Consider the following 13,508-nt stretch of genomic DNA (forward strand, 5'->3'; position numbering starts at 1 on the left):
TCCCGTTTTCTTCCCCTCTGCCCCCAATCCTTCTCCCCTTCCAGATTCACCAGCTCACGACGAAATTAACGTCCAGAGACCGTCTAGGAGCCGAGTCCCCCCCCCCCTCTCCTTCCCCAGCCAATCTTGTGTTGATTAGACCCCCGTGGAAGGGGGGCATGGGGGATGGAAAGCAGGGGACTCGCACTAGAGGCGTCTGTGGAGATTGTAGTTTGGGGCATTCGAGGAAGATGGGGCTGCCAGGGGTTGCCAAAAGTCAAAAAGGGGCCGTGGTGTCGTGGCTGGCGGAATAGGGGTGTTTTGGCGTGGGAGGGTGGGGTGGAGGAGCGAGGATTTGTTTCAATTTCCAATCTCTCGTGAAGACAACAATTTTTATTTTTATTTTATTTTTTTATTTTAGTTGGACCGAGGTGTAGGTTCGGGAACTGGGGGGTGTCTTTTCCTCACCGACTCCACCCAACCTTTCTCGGCTTCCCTAGAAGCTTCCCCATCTCCCCCCCCTTCCAAATGGTCCTTTTGTTCCGCATCTTCCTGAATTGTGCTTCATTAGCGCTACCCCCTTCCCATCCTCTTCCGGGGGGGAGGAGGGGGGAGAGCGCGCCTGTTCTTGAGGAAGCAGGGACGACCCTTCGCAAGATAAAGAATTAGCCGAGATAGAGAGGATTCGGAGGAAAGGGATTGCGAAAAAAACGGAAAGGCCATGGGGTTCCTTGAGCTCTTAGCGAAACCAGAGATCTTGTCTTCTTCTCTATAAACCCTTTTCTATCTATCTCCCTTCCTTTTCCCCGCCATAATTCTCTCGTCCTTGCGCGAACGTCAAAGTTGTTTCTGTTTCGTCTGTCACCCTTCCTGAAAGACCAGGTTTTCTCCTTCGTGTCCGAGTCGCTTGGAACAGCAACTAGTGGGTATTGGCGAGTCTGTAGGAATCGCGGGCGTTCGGTTGGGTGAATTTTTTGCTGTCTAATCCATCTTATTGTCCCTGTTCGAAAGAACAGTGCATTTACGGATTTTCCAACGAAGAATGCGCCTCAGATAAACGGAATGGTCATTCGTACTTCCAGGTAGCTGAATCTTTGTAGAAACTGAAAACACGTGTTTTTAGCCATTTCCACTCTTCTAAAAATCCACTTTAATAAATTGAATCCACCCTCAGCGTATTCTTATATGTTTTTGAAGTGAAACTTCTAATGCGACTTCCAACAAGGTTGCGTTAAACGAATAACGCTACCATGGAGGGGGTATGAAAGCACTGTTGCGTTAAACGTTCAACGCTCCTGGGGAGGGGGAATAGAAAGAGACAGAGCGAGAGTGAATGCGTGGCACTCGAACGCATGCGCGTAGTATACCTGTTACATGCCAGCGCGAGCGTTAGCAACGAGTAGCGTCCAATATTCCAACGCAAGAGGGAGAGAGAAAGAAAGATACACAAAGGTAGAAAGTAGGAGAGAGAAAGAGAGTGAGTCGGTAGATCCCAAGCACATGCGCGTGGTATTCTTGCTATGCAGCGAAGTAAACAGTGAAGTTTCACTTCTTCCGCGCGGAGGGACTCCACGCACTATTTTTTTTTTGTAGCTAGATGTCAATCGTATATATTGAGCGGTTTTCAGATCGCGTGGTCTTTATTTTGAAGCTCTGCTCACCGTATATGTACCAAGGGTAGGCGGGGCCCTTAACACACCTTTGTTTGGGATGATTTGTTTAGTACTCCAAGATTATTCTAGTGAATTGATTCTCAGAAGAAGTAAGTAGAGTACCCTTAAAATTTACGGCAATGTCCTTGGATAATTTGTTACCAGTGTTATTCGTAAATATTGTGAGGGAAACATTCAGAAACTTGATCTTCTTAGAATGAATAATCTCATTGTAAATTTTTTTTTTGTAAATGGAACAGAAATATTCGTGTAAAATTACAGATATTTCTCAATTTTGTGCATTTACATGATTACAACTTTATCAGTACCAAATAGTGTTCCCAGTAATACTGGGTTAGGATTCTTTCCCGCGTATTTATGCTTTGTGTTGACCCAGAACCTCCAAAAGTTAAAGTTATTTATAAACCGGTCCCCGAACTTCTTTCCACTACCAACTGCGCACATAATAGGCGTGATACAACAAAATTAAGTACAAATGTGGAATATTCTAATACTTTTCCCATTATTTAAAAATTTATGCTTGAATGAAACATCAAATAAATGTATAAAATTTTGCACCAATTTTCGTAAGAAATACTCAATATTATTTCGGAAAACGTTTTTAATATATATTAAAAAATAACCATAGCAATTTGTTGTACACAGATACAATATATTTATTGTAGTATTACAAACTACTTCTTTGCGATGGGATTCCAAAGGAATATTTGTAAAAGTAAAGACTTTTTTTTTTCCAGCGTGAGCTTGACGTTTTGCAGACACCGATATCAATTTTCAAAAAAAAAAAATAACGTTTTTTTTCCTCCCACTGAAGCTCTGAACAGCATGTGTGTGGCGGGGAAGCCATCGGAGCAGGTCAGCCAACCCTACTCAACCCCGACGGAATTATTTCCCCCCACTGCGCGCTCGTCTGAATTTCCTAGCGGCGAGGTGAACTTGCCCCCGGACCTAAACCCTCGCTCTTCCCTTTTTCCCACCCCTGGAACAGACGACCACAGACCAAGCCCCAGACTGTTCGTTTGCCACTCCCCCCTTTCCACCCCCCAAACTTTCCTCCCTAGCCCTCGTCAGAAGACTGGAAGCTCACAGAACGTTGCGGTGGGGGAAAACACAAAGGGCGTAGGGATGGCCAAGTTCGCTATTCCAGTCTTCATCCTGGTCTCTCCCTCTCACCCTTGTATTTCTAGTTTCTCCTTTCAACTTCCTTCTTCTCCTCGTCATTCTTGCAGCTTCCTCGAGTCGACTTCGGCCTCCACTTAATTACGCTTTCAACCCTACTTCTCCTTCACCTGTTTTCCCTTCTTGGGACTCTTCCGTCGCTACTTATTTTTATTTTTTTCTGGCCACGGTTTCTTCGTTTCCTCCAGATACAAGTTCCTCCTCGTACTCCAGCCCGTGAACGGGTTCACTTCAATGACAGATTCACGCGAAGGCATAATGCTGTCATGGCATTCCACAATCCACGCCAAATTTTTCTTTCTTTGAATGATTCTTGAAATGGAGAGGATTGATTTGAACAATTTTTTTTATAATACGCCATTACTAGAGACCTGCAAAATTCGCGGATTCATTCGGTGATAGGCTAGAATTCAAACACATATACCTCTTAGATAATTTTGCTATTGGCTTACTGTTCATCTGGACGAATCTCAACCAGTTGTAAACCCTCAACCAAAGAAGGATCGAATCACAGACAAACCAGCTGAGACGACTTACAAGTCGGCAGCCAATGAACTTGCGTTATTTGCCCGAGTGTACAGGGGTATGTGCAGTCTATCCTGAAGGCCGTCGAAACCGCGAATTTTGCAGGTCTCTGGTCATTACTGGTTACAGTGTTTGTCATGTCCGTGTGTCCGTGCGGTCTACGCATTTAACCTGTTTTTCGACAAGACATTCCATTAAAATACTGCCCATCTTGTTGAAATTCATTAAACACTCAATGCTATAAAGTTTGGCTTTGTGAACTTACGGTTCGCGCCATCCGCCATAGATAGCAGCACCGTCTGTTACACATTTTCGTTCCTTTACTTCCTTTGCTTTCACTAAAATACTCAAACCTAATGCCGTATACCGAGAGCTAAGATGATACACATCAAAAAAACAATAGTGAAACAGTTACCGAGTTTTACAGGGCCATTTTTTTCTTTACCTCAAAAACGTTTAGTTTTAAACACGCATTATTCTCTCTTGTCTGTCGGAGTTTCTTGTACCCAGTAAGATCACAGGGGAAAATATATTATTTTTTTTATAGTTAACGATCGCCTCGTATTGTCTAGGATCGCTACAAGCAGGACGCTTATGAGTTATCTGGACTCCTAAGTGACGTCGCACAATGTCGACCGGCACACACTGAAGAAGCGCATATTCGCCTTTGTGAGCTCAAACTTTTCGCTACAACGTAATAATAGCTCGAAAAAGCTACCTGTGATGATGGTAATAGGAGGAGAAAGGCGGGAGGGTTAGAGGGGATTTTCATTGCAGCAGAGTACAAAAAAAAAGTAATTTCAAGATTCGTATAAAATGTTTACAAGGCAGACTTGGTTTTTTTTTCAAGTTGAAGCCCATCATATTTGACCGATGTTTCGTTACAAAAATGCAAACGGCATCTTCAGGATGACACCCTAAAATTCAGAGCAGAGTAAATGGCAACCACCGTTTCCAGATTTATACTGAAAGGCTTGATAAATTTAAGAAACTTATTTTATACAATATCGTTAACGAAAAAGGGGCTTTAATTTTTTTCATCTGTATTTTTTTTCTATTATTCAAACACGGTATTCGATTTAAATTATGTGCCATGCTCAGAGAGTAAAAAAGTAATATTAAATGCTATAAAAATAGTTGGCGAAAACGGTTGGAACCAAGTTGGCGTATATTAGTTACATATCCTTGTAAAGGCGGGTTTTATCCTTCGAGGAGAGCGTAAAACGGCTAGCGCACTGTGCTACCAACCATACAGAAAACATGTTCCGTACATTTACAAAAATTTCCTTTGAAAACCAGTTACCAAAAAAAATTCGTTCTTTAAATGATTCATGCAATGGGAAATTTTGATGCAATGCAGTTTTAACGGCATATGCTTATAGCAGTTTTGTACTGTTTAAATTAAAAATTAAAAATATAAAAACAATTAAAAATACAGATAAAAAAAATTACAGAAAACAAGACTGAATCAGTTAATGTCGGACAAACTGAATCATCGATGAAACTAAACAAGTATTATGGACGACACAACGAGACAGCACGGACAAAAAATGTTCAACCTCTAAATATCAGACAGCACAAGGATTCCGTTGAAAGAACTTAGTCACGAAAAATAATAAAACAACACAGAAGAACACAGTGGGCTAACGACGAGACAAATTAAATGCAGACAGTCAAGAAAACTGGACAAAGCAACAATCATATAAACACAACGATTTGAAAGACACCAGCTCGGTTTAATTTGTTTTTGTCGACATTTTTATACCATTTAATATTAAAATTCTTCGCTCTTTTGAGCATAGCACACGCTGTTATGTAATGCCTTGTTATTAACAGTGACGACTGCTAGAAATAGTTTCTCCTGTTAAAATAACAATCGGTGTTTATTTTTTAATATTTTTTTCCCCTGGCAGAATGAATACAACTGTAGTTATACTTTCAATAGACACTAATTTATGATTCCCCCCCCCCCAAAAAAAAAAACAAATATTACAATTTAAAAATTACATTAGTAAAAATGTATACAAAATAAGAATTTTTTTAATGATAACAAGCATGGGTGGTTGCAATCTGGCAACAGTGGTCGCGTATTTGCTCTGCGCTGCAGGCTAAAGAGTAGGAAAGACTATGTAATCTATGCATACGCTCTGCGCGACTGAAGAGAATCGCCTGGGAAGGGGTCGTTACCACAACGCCTAAATACCATAACGCCGAATGTCAAAATTGACCACAACGCCGACAGCTAGAAAACTGCTGTGTACCACAACGCCGAAATAAAAACTGAATGAATTTGTGTGTGTTTCTTAAATGTACCTTAACGCCGAAATACCACAATCAAACCTAACCTAACCTAACCTAACCTAGTGTAATATAACCTAACCTAACCTAGTGTAATATAACCTAACCTAACTTAACCTAGCCTAACCTTACCTAGTCTAACCTAACCTAGTCTAACCTAACCTAACCTTTGTGGCAGTCCTGCAATGACATTTTTCGGCGTTGTGGTACACAACAGTTTTCTAGCTGTCGGCGTTGTGGTCAATTTGGCATATCGGCGTTGTGGTGCGTCCCCCTTAGGAAGTCACTGCGCGCGGTACATTACGTTCCGCTCTGCCCGATAGTGCCTTCCGCTCCGCCAGACGCGGCGGAAGTTCTCGCCACACGCATCCGGGAACAGTCGATAGCACCCGGGGCCCGGATAGCGGGGGCCGCGCTTTCAAGATCCGCGCGCGGCGGGTGGCTGCAAGCCTCGAATGTCTCTACTATTGTGTCTCTTTTAGGCATGTATTAACGTTGCGAATGGTTTTTAAAATGATAGCACAATTGAATAAATACAACTTCATCCACTACCCGATATTTCACACTATCTAAGATGCGAAGATTAATAAACATCGCCTAGCTTTCGCGGCCATTGATCCGAAGGGTTACCCCTGATGATGGCGACTGCAATGTCGACCGAAACGTCTGTGATGTATTAGCCTTTGGACGCGGTTACAACCCAGAAGCCGAGCTACTTTATAACAATTAAATTGTATGTCCACAACTTTTTTTTTTTTTTCGCTCTTTCATAAGGTCCACAATTCACCCTCCCCCGCTGGAGCTAAGCTCGAACGTAACTCTCACGACGCCTCGTCTCTTACCACTCACCCCTCTGTCCCGACGCACTGCCTCGTCCATCGTGCAAAAAAAAAAAAGCACAGACCGCGTTGCACTAGTCTCCGCACACGCCAAGGGGTCTCTCGCCCTCTTCAATTCACTGCCTCCGAGGTGGGCGTCGCCTTTTTTTATATAGCTCTCAGCATCTCCCTTCCCCCTCCACCTTTCTGGAATGGTCTCGCACCTCGTCCAAGGTCGACTCGCCACCCCCGAAGCTGCCAGAACAACGGCGTTATAGCTACGCCACTCCGCGCAGGCGGGGCTCTGGGAGCGTGCCGAACTCTCCAGAGCGCTGGAGGAGTGGGGGGGAAGAGGAGGAAGAAGGGACTACTAGCTAGGCACCGTTGCTAATCCGGTTAGGCGTGTAGCCATAATGGACCCCGCGCCCTACCCGCGGACGATCGCGCGGGCTGGTTGGAGAGCTTTCCTGGTTTCAAAGGCGATTGGTGGTGGACACTATATGAATATTTAGGCTGGTGGGTTGATGGAAGACACAACAAAGTTTTGCGAGTACATACTTTAAGATCGACGACGTCAACTTAACGTGTGCTATTACTGAAACTAACGAACAATAAAACAAACCACCAGATCAAAGAATTTCCAGTGTTTATGGCCTGTTCCAAAGGAAAAGCTTCCAACGCAAAAATTTTTTAGTATGTGAGAAAATTTAAATCCTATCTTGTTTCTCCAGTAGGACAAGTAAAGAGACAATAAATAACAGCGCAGTATTCTTATTACGACGATTTAAAATAAAAAATAATACATATGGCAGGTTTCCGTGAACGAAGGAGAATTATGCCAAAATTTCTTATACATTCTACGGAATGAGGAAAACGGTCTTACTCGTAAAATCGTAATGTAACTAGCATCATAGAATTTACATTATTGCACACTGGAGTACTTGAAGTAATTGTAGATCATTATTTAATGAGTGCAAATCCAACGCAAATATTCAAATGGTTTCTTATGTAATGTTTCCATTTTTAGGTTGACAGAACACAAAAAACTCAGATATTAAGTTTTTTAATGTCCATATTAAATTATTTAAAGTCTACAAAATGTGTTTTTAATATGCTGAAATGCGAAGGAAATATTTTTGTGTAGTGTAGTTTGTTGGCACAGGGCAAGCAGCACAGGCGCTCTAGAGGAGACATAGGCTCGTACATGGAATGTTGATGGGCTTTGCACAGGCTTGCAGTCTTTCAAAAATAAACTCTGCTGAAATTTAAGTATTTTTTCTATTAGAAAATAAACATATTTTACGATGCGTACCATATCATTATGTTTCTTGTCAGATCAAGTTGAAATTCAGTTTTTCGTGCCATATAAGCACATATAATAACAACCAAAAAAACATTAACACAATACATATTTTACGACAAAACACAAAACAACACAACACACAGATAAATAAAGATTGATAAAGATCATATTAACTGATTGGTTATAACTGGTTTCTTCGGTTTTCAAAAAAATCTTAAACAGAAACTAAAATGGAGTATACAAAATAAATATGTAGATTATAAAAGTTTTAAATAACTTTTTGAACAATGAATGTTTCTAGATTATTCAAATGTATGGTTACTAATGGTTTTAAAAGTGTCACTAATTCTATAATTTGGAAGTTGAAATTCTTAATCCAAACCGAGCATCAAAATGGTAATAAAACGTATACTGTATAATAAAATGTGTATCACTGATTGAACGTCTAGTAAATAGAAAATGGAAATAAAATTTATATAGGAATGTAGCGTATTATATTAAGGAATTTAAAAGCCTGAAATTTTAAAATATTAATTTAAGAATTTTTTTCTTCTTCCTTAAAATCTATTACAATCAAAATTAGTTGTTTAATTCCAAATTATGAAACAATATTCTACTTCAGAGCTAATCAATTAGAAGAACAAAGTTTACAATCAGGTATTGATGCAGAAAAAGTTATAAATTTAATAAGACCTAAGAACTTTAAGTGCAACTAATAGTATTATCTACATGTTGGTGAAAAATTAAAACATGGCACCACGATTAATGTCATTTCTTACTATGTGATAAATCTAATTAATTGAATTAGTTTTTTTATTAAATGTTATACAATAAATTCTATAGTAATTCAGAGACGTTTGTTTACTAGAAAACCAGATCTGGACAGCTGAAATATCTTGCTGAATAGTTTCACAAACATTTTTCCTTTTTTTCCTTCTTCGGCATCTTTTCTAGATCAATTCCGATTACAGTTGGTATATCATTTATTAAATATTAAAGAGTAGTTGAGATAAACTACTACCATGAAAATACCATGAAATTGCATTTGCAAATTTGACTGCAAAGCGTCTATTTGTAAAATAATTAAAACAAATATATACCACGCATTGTTTGACGAGGCCTAAACTTGATAATTATTTAATAATAAGATTGGGTTGGAAAGAATAAAAGGCATTGCTCATGTTGAAATAAATAGAATATTTTAATAATATATATATATGTATATAAATTCCGATTACAGTTGGAATATCATTTATTAAATATTAAAGAGTAGTTGAGATAAACTACTACTTGGCGGAACACCTAATATCATGAAATTTAAATTGCATTTGCAAATGTGACTACAAAGCGTCTATTTGTAAGATAATTAAAACATAATAATGTGTGTGTTAATTGTGAATATACCTGGATTGACTGATGGGTAGCAGTGTGTTAAAACATGTCTGGCAAGATCAAGTATAATGGACATATAATGGACATATAACGTCTATAACGTCTACAAAAACGTCTATAATACTACCTAACAAAGGTATTGATCAATAGTTTGTGACTAAAATTTAACTGTCAAAAATTCAAAATAATATATACCGATAATGGTTGAACACACAACACTTAATTCAAATATTTTAGTTCAAGAGCCAAAATTTTTAATATGTTTTAAATGTTTGTTTGAGCTTTATTTATAACACGTTGGAATGATAATGCTACAGTTACTAAAAACCAAAACGATACAAAACTAAAAAATATATATATATATTTTTGCAAAACTCCGTTCCCCGGAGAAACCCCCGGAATGTCCCCATTTGGAAGCCACCTGGAAAGCTTTGTTCTGTTCCACCCACCGTTTCTTTGGTAGCCTGACTTGATACAAGGGATTGTATTCCTACCAGAGAAAATGCCACCATTTTATCTGGGTAATCCGCCTTGGAGGAGCCGGGGCGCGAACCCGGGTCCTACAAGTCACAAGGCAGGCGCTCTACCCCAGAACCAGAGTGGTAGAGCGGATACTTGCAGTCTTCTTAACACTGACATGGTGTTATTCCACGAGTTTACTGTAGTTTCGTTTGTCCTTAACACGTGCAGTAACATTTAACCTCGGTAACGAACAAATTTATGTGTTCTTACGTTGTTCGTTCAGCATGAATTATGTAATTTCATAACAGTTAAATATAATTTTTATAACTAGTCTGGCAATTTTTAGTTGATTTTCTGCAAACAAACTTACAGTCCCGCAGTACAATAATTATATATAAATATAGACCAGTAAAAAAAAATATGTAAAGAGCTTTTACTGTCGATGGTAAAGTTATTTTGAAATAAATGTTAGATATTAAAAGTGTGTGTTTAGTTAAAATATGTGTGTGCTTACAAGCATGAAGTGATGAAGTTATTGTATAACGTTTTATTTATTTGGTTTTAAAGCCACAGAAATGTTAACCTTGTTATATCACTTTTTGTTTTTTTTTTTTTTTGTTTAACGTGCTTAATATGCGCAGCTAATACTGGAAAGCTATTCAAACGTTTGCAAATAGGCATTTTAAAAATCTTAAATTAAATACTAAAACAATGATAGTGTAAACCGTCAATATGTTTACTGTTTTTCTTTTTTTACATGAGATTATGAGTACAAAATTGGTGTAACTTATTTAAAATGTTTTATGTTAAAAAAAGTAAGAGGAAGATGTGAATAGAGAGCCTCAAATCTAGTTAATGATTGTATTGGAAATCTATTTCATCTATGTATTTATAAAACCATTACTATATTTAGCGCGGTTTAAATTCTCGTTATTCCTACTTGCATAAGTCTGTGGATGTTCAATTCCGGCTTTGGTTAATTCATCTATGGTTGCTATAAACAGGTATTCGTTCGATAGTGGTTTTTTGAATATGGATTCTTTAAAAGCAAATAAAATAAGGAAAATTATCTGGAGAGGAAGATACGTACTGAGTGAGGGTAGTACTTATCTTTACATTTCCGTTCAGAGACTACAGCGGAGTTCCGTTATTTTGATAGACGTCAAGTTGTGTTCATGAAATTCTGCATTAATTTGATAGAATTATGGATTTTCCGAACTTCAAGAATGAACTTACACTTCGGTCGATATCTACGTTCCTGACCATCCTGGGTTCGAATCTTCGTACTTTCTATCCCTGAAGGACGATGGTCGTTGCTGTCAGTCGCTGTCGCAAGAATTCTGAGGCCTAAGTTCCCGACACAACCATGACGACCATACATCTAAGGCTCCATGTGGTCTACGTCGGTGAGATCGTTTCAAATTAATTATAAAGACTTTTCAGGATCAGAGGAGGATGCTGGACTGCCGTCATCTAATTTTACAACTAGAACAATAGTATTCTTAGTGACTTGATTTAGGCTTTTGGGCATACGCCATTACTATGCTCATGTATGTCTATAGAAGAAAACTACAAATACACAAATGACAAAAATACAAATTAAGCAAAAAATTGCTGTAGTCGCACCTGTGTTTTCGTACCATGTGCGTCTCTGCCTGAGGACGAAAGCAGATAGCAGTTCCCGAAACGTCGCTTGTTTCTGTTCTAAAAAACTGTTGTGTTTGTTTCGTCTTTTCGTTTTGTCGTTTTTTTTTGTCTCGTTTTGACTGTTGTGCTGAATTTTTTTGGGCTCAATATTTTTGTGCTGTCATCATTTGTGGTTTTTTTTTTCCCGTTTTCTTCTGTTTTTGGAAGACTATTGTGTTTGTTTCGTCTTTTCGTTTTGCTGTGTTTTTGTCCCGTTTCAACTGTTGTGCTGAATTTTTTGGGTTCGGTATTTTTGTGCTGTTAACATTTGTGTTTTTTTTTGTTTTGTTAGTCCATTTTTATTTGTTTTTCTTTGTTTGTTGACCATATTCCTGTTGTGGAGTACCTATTGTGTGGTGTTTACATCCTGACTACAGCAATTTTTTGCTTAATTTGTGTTTTTGTCATTTGTGTTTTTGTAGTTTTCTTCTACAGACATACATGAGCATATCAATGGCGTATGTCCAAAAGCCTACATCAAGTCATGCACTCCCATTGCACAAATCTTTCAAAGATAATAGCATTCTTAGTTTTCAGCTGGTCGAAAACGCCCTTGTCTCTGGTTACCGCAATCCAGAGGTCCAGTGCTACAGAGTTTGAAGTGTCTCCGAACAACTGAACTAGGCGTAGTAGAAGTATTTGTTGTAGTTCACTTTTAAAATGTTTTTAAAATGGTTACAAAAAACTTTATACCTATAAAATCAACTGTAGTTATGCTTTAGCTTGTTAAAATGGTGTAGACCTATTTCGTTTTAAATGTGCAGTATTGTTACGAACGTGAGCAAGGCCACATCACGCGCAGGTGCAGACCTGGCTGGGCTGCATCACATGCAGCCGTAACATGAGATGTGCAGTGCGCACCTGGGTCGCCGCTTCCCCTCCCTCCAACCCTCAGCTCCCCGCGCGGCGCTGTTAGTTTGACATCCGAAACCTGCCAGCTGCGGAGTTACGCGAGTCGCCGACACGTGTTTCGAGAGATTTCTGCCGTCGGGTGGGCGCGGAATGACGCGACTGGCCCCAGCCGTACTCGGGAGTTCTGGAAGGTGTCTGGGCCGATATATACGTGCCCGGGACGCCAGCCTGAGGTCGGTGAGTGAGTGAGCGAGCGAGTTCAGTTCAGTGGAGTCGGGAGTTCTCCCGCGGCGGAATTTCCGGGGCGATAGTGCCGCGGGTGCGGCAGAGTGGCTAAGTCCCTGGACGAAGGTTCCACGGCAGAGAGTTCAGTTCCGGGCGTTAGTGTGGCGGGCGCGGTGGAGTTCCGAGCGAGGCGTCGAGAGGACCCTCGGCGAAGACAAGTGCGTCGGCGGCGGCGGAGTCCCGTGGCGGAGACCCACGAGGGGTGCTGCGGCTAGAGTTGCGCCAGGGGTGCGGCCCAGCGAGGTGTGCGGTGTGACTGGGGAAGAAACATTTTTTGAGTGCAATCGATTATTTGGCAATTTTATAAGATTAATTGTAGGTAAGTGACATAAGTAGTGGCCATCAATAAAACTGTGTAGTGTGTAGTTAAATCTATTAATTGGGCTATCCTTTACGAACCCGCGGTAAATCGTAACACTATATAACATTTTATCATTTGACTCAACTTTAAAAGAAAACTTAATTATCCTTACCTTCATTTTAAATCTGTTAAATTTTTTTTTCCCCAGATTCTTTCTTTGTACTCATCATTCCTGTACCACACATGCAAAACCGAGTAACTTCGAACGTCTTCAAACATTTTCTCTACATCTAGGTTTACAAACTTTCTCTACATGGAAATAATGGTACTAATACTAATATTGTAACCACGTGTCTAAACCTACAAATGATTCTTTTTTTTAAATATGTTTACGGTGTATTATCCCGAAAGCTATTACTTCGGCGCCATGTGAATGTTTTTTTGTGAATTCACTAACCTACAGTAAGTTGTGACGTAACTGTCCGTACCGAGGCTATGTGAACACGAGCCTGAACGAGGCTTTCAGAGAACATTCTGGATTAGTCTCGCTACAACCGGACAGCCCCAGTGGGCCAGCTATATAAGCAGGGTCCGCTGCGATGCTGCTCACTCGCTAACATCGACGGGTCGCGGGTTTTGCAACTCAGGGTCCGCGATGCCATGGAATATTCTCTGCGCGAGTGGCATGTGACGTCACTCTATAACAATTCTCCTCGTTCTTAAATTCTTTTTGACTTGCCAACGTCTAATAAATC

At 39.8% G+C, this 13,508-nt stretch overlaps 1 protein-coding gene across 2 annotated transcripts in view; it reads right to left on the reverse strand.

Annotated features, from left to right (window-relative positions):
* Window positions 1–13,508, reverse strand: part of LOC134540368 (voltage-dependent calcium channel subunit alpha-2/delta-3) — a 222,391-nt gene that overhangs the window by 175,765 nt on the left and 33,118 nt on the right. Inside the window, exon 1 of one of the 2 annotated variants that reach the window (XM_063383056.1) lies at window positions 5,501–5,787. The exons of the other annotated variant lie outside the window; for it this stretch is intronic. Coding sequence (XP_063239126.1) covers window positions 5,501–5,562 — 62 coding nt within the window. The 5' untranslated portion in view covers window positions 5,563–5,787. Of the gene's footprint in view, window positions 1–5,500; window positions 5,788–13,508 lie in introns of those variants that run through there. 2 annotated transcript variants of the gene reach the window in all.

Source organism: Bacillus rossius, chromosome 16 (assembly GCF_032445375.1).
Source record: "Bacillus rossius redtenbacheri isolate Brsri chromosome 16, Brsri_v3, whole genome shotgun sequence".
NCBI lineage: Eukaryota > Metazoa > Arthropoda > Insecta > Phasmatodea > Bacillidae > Bacillus > Bacillus rossius.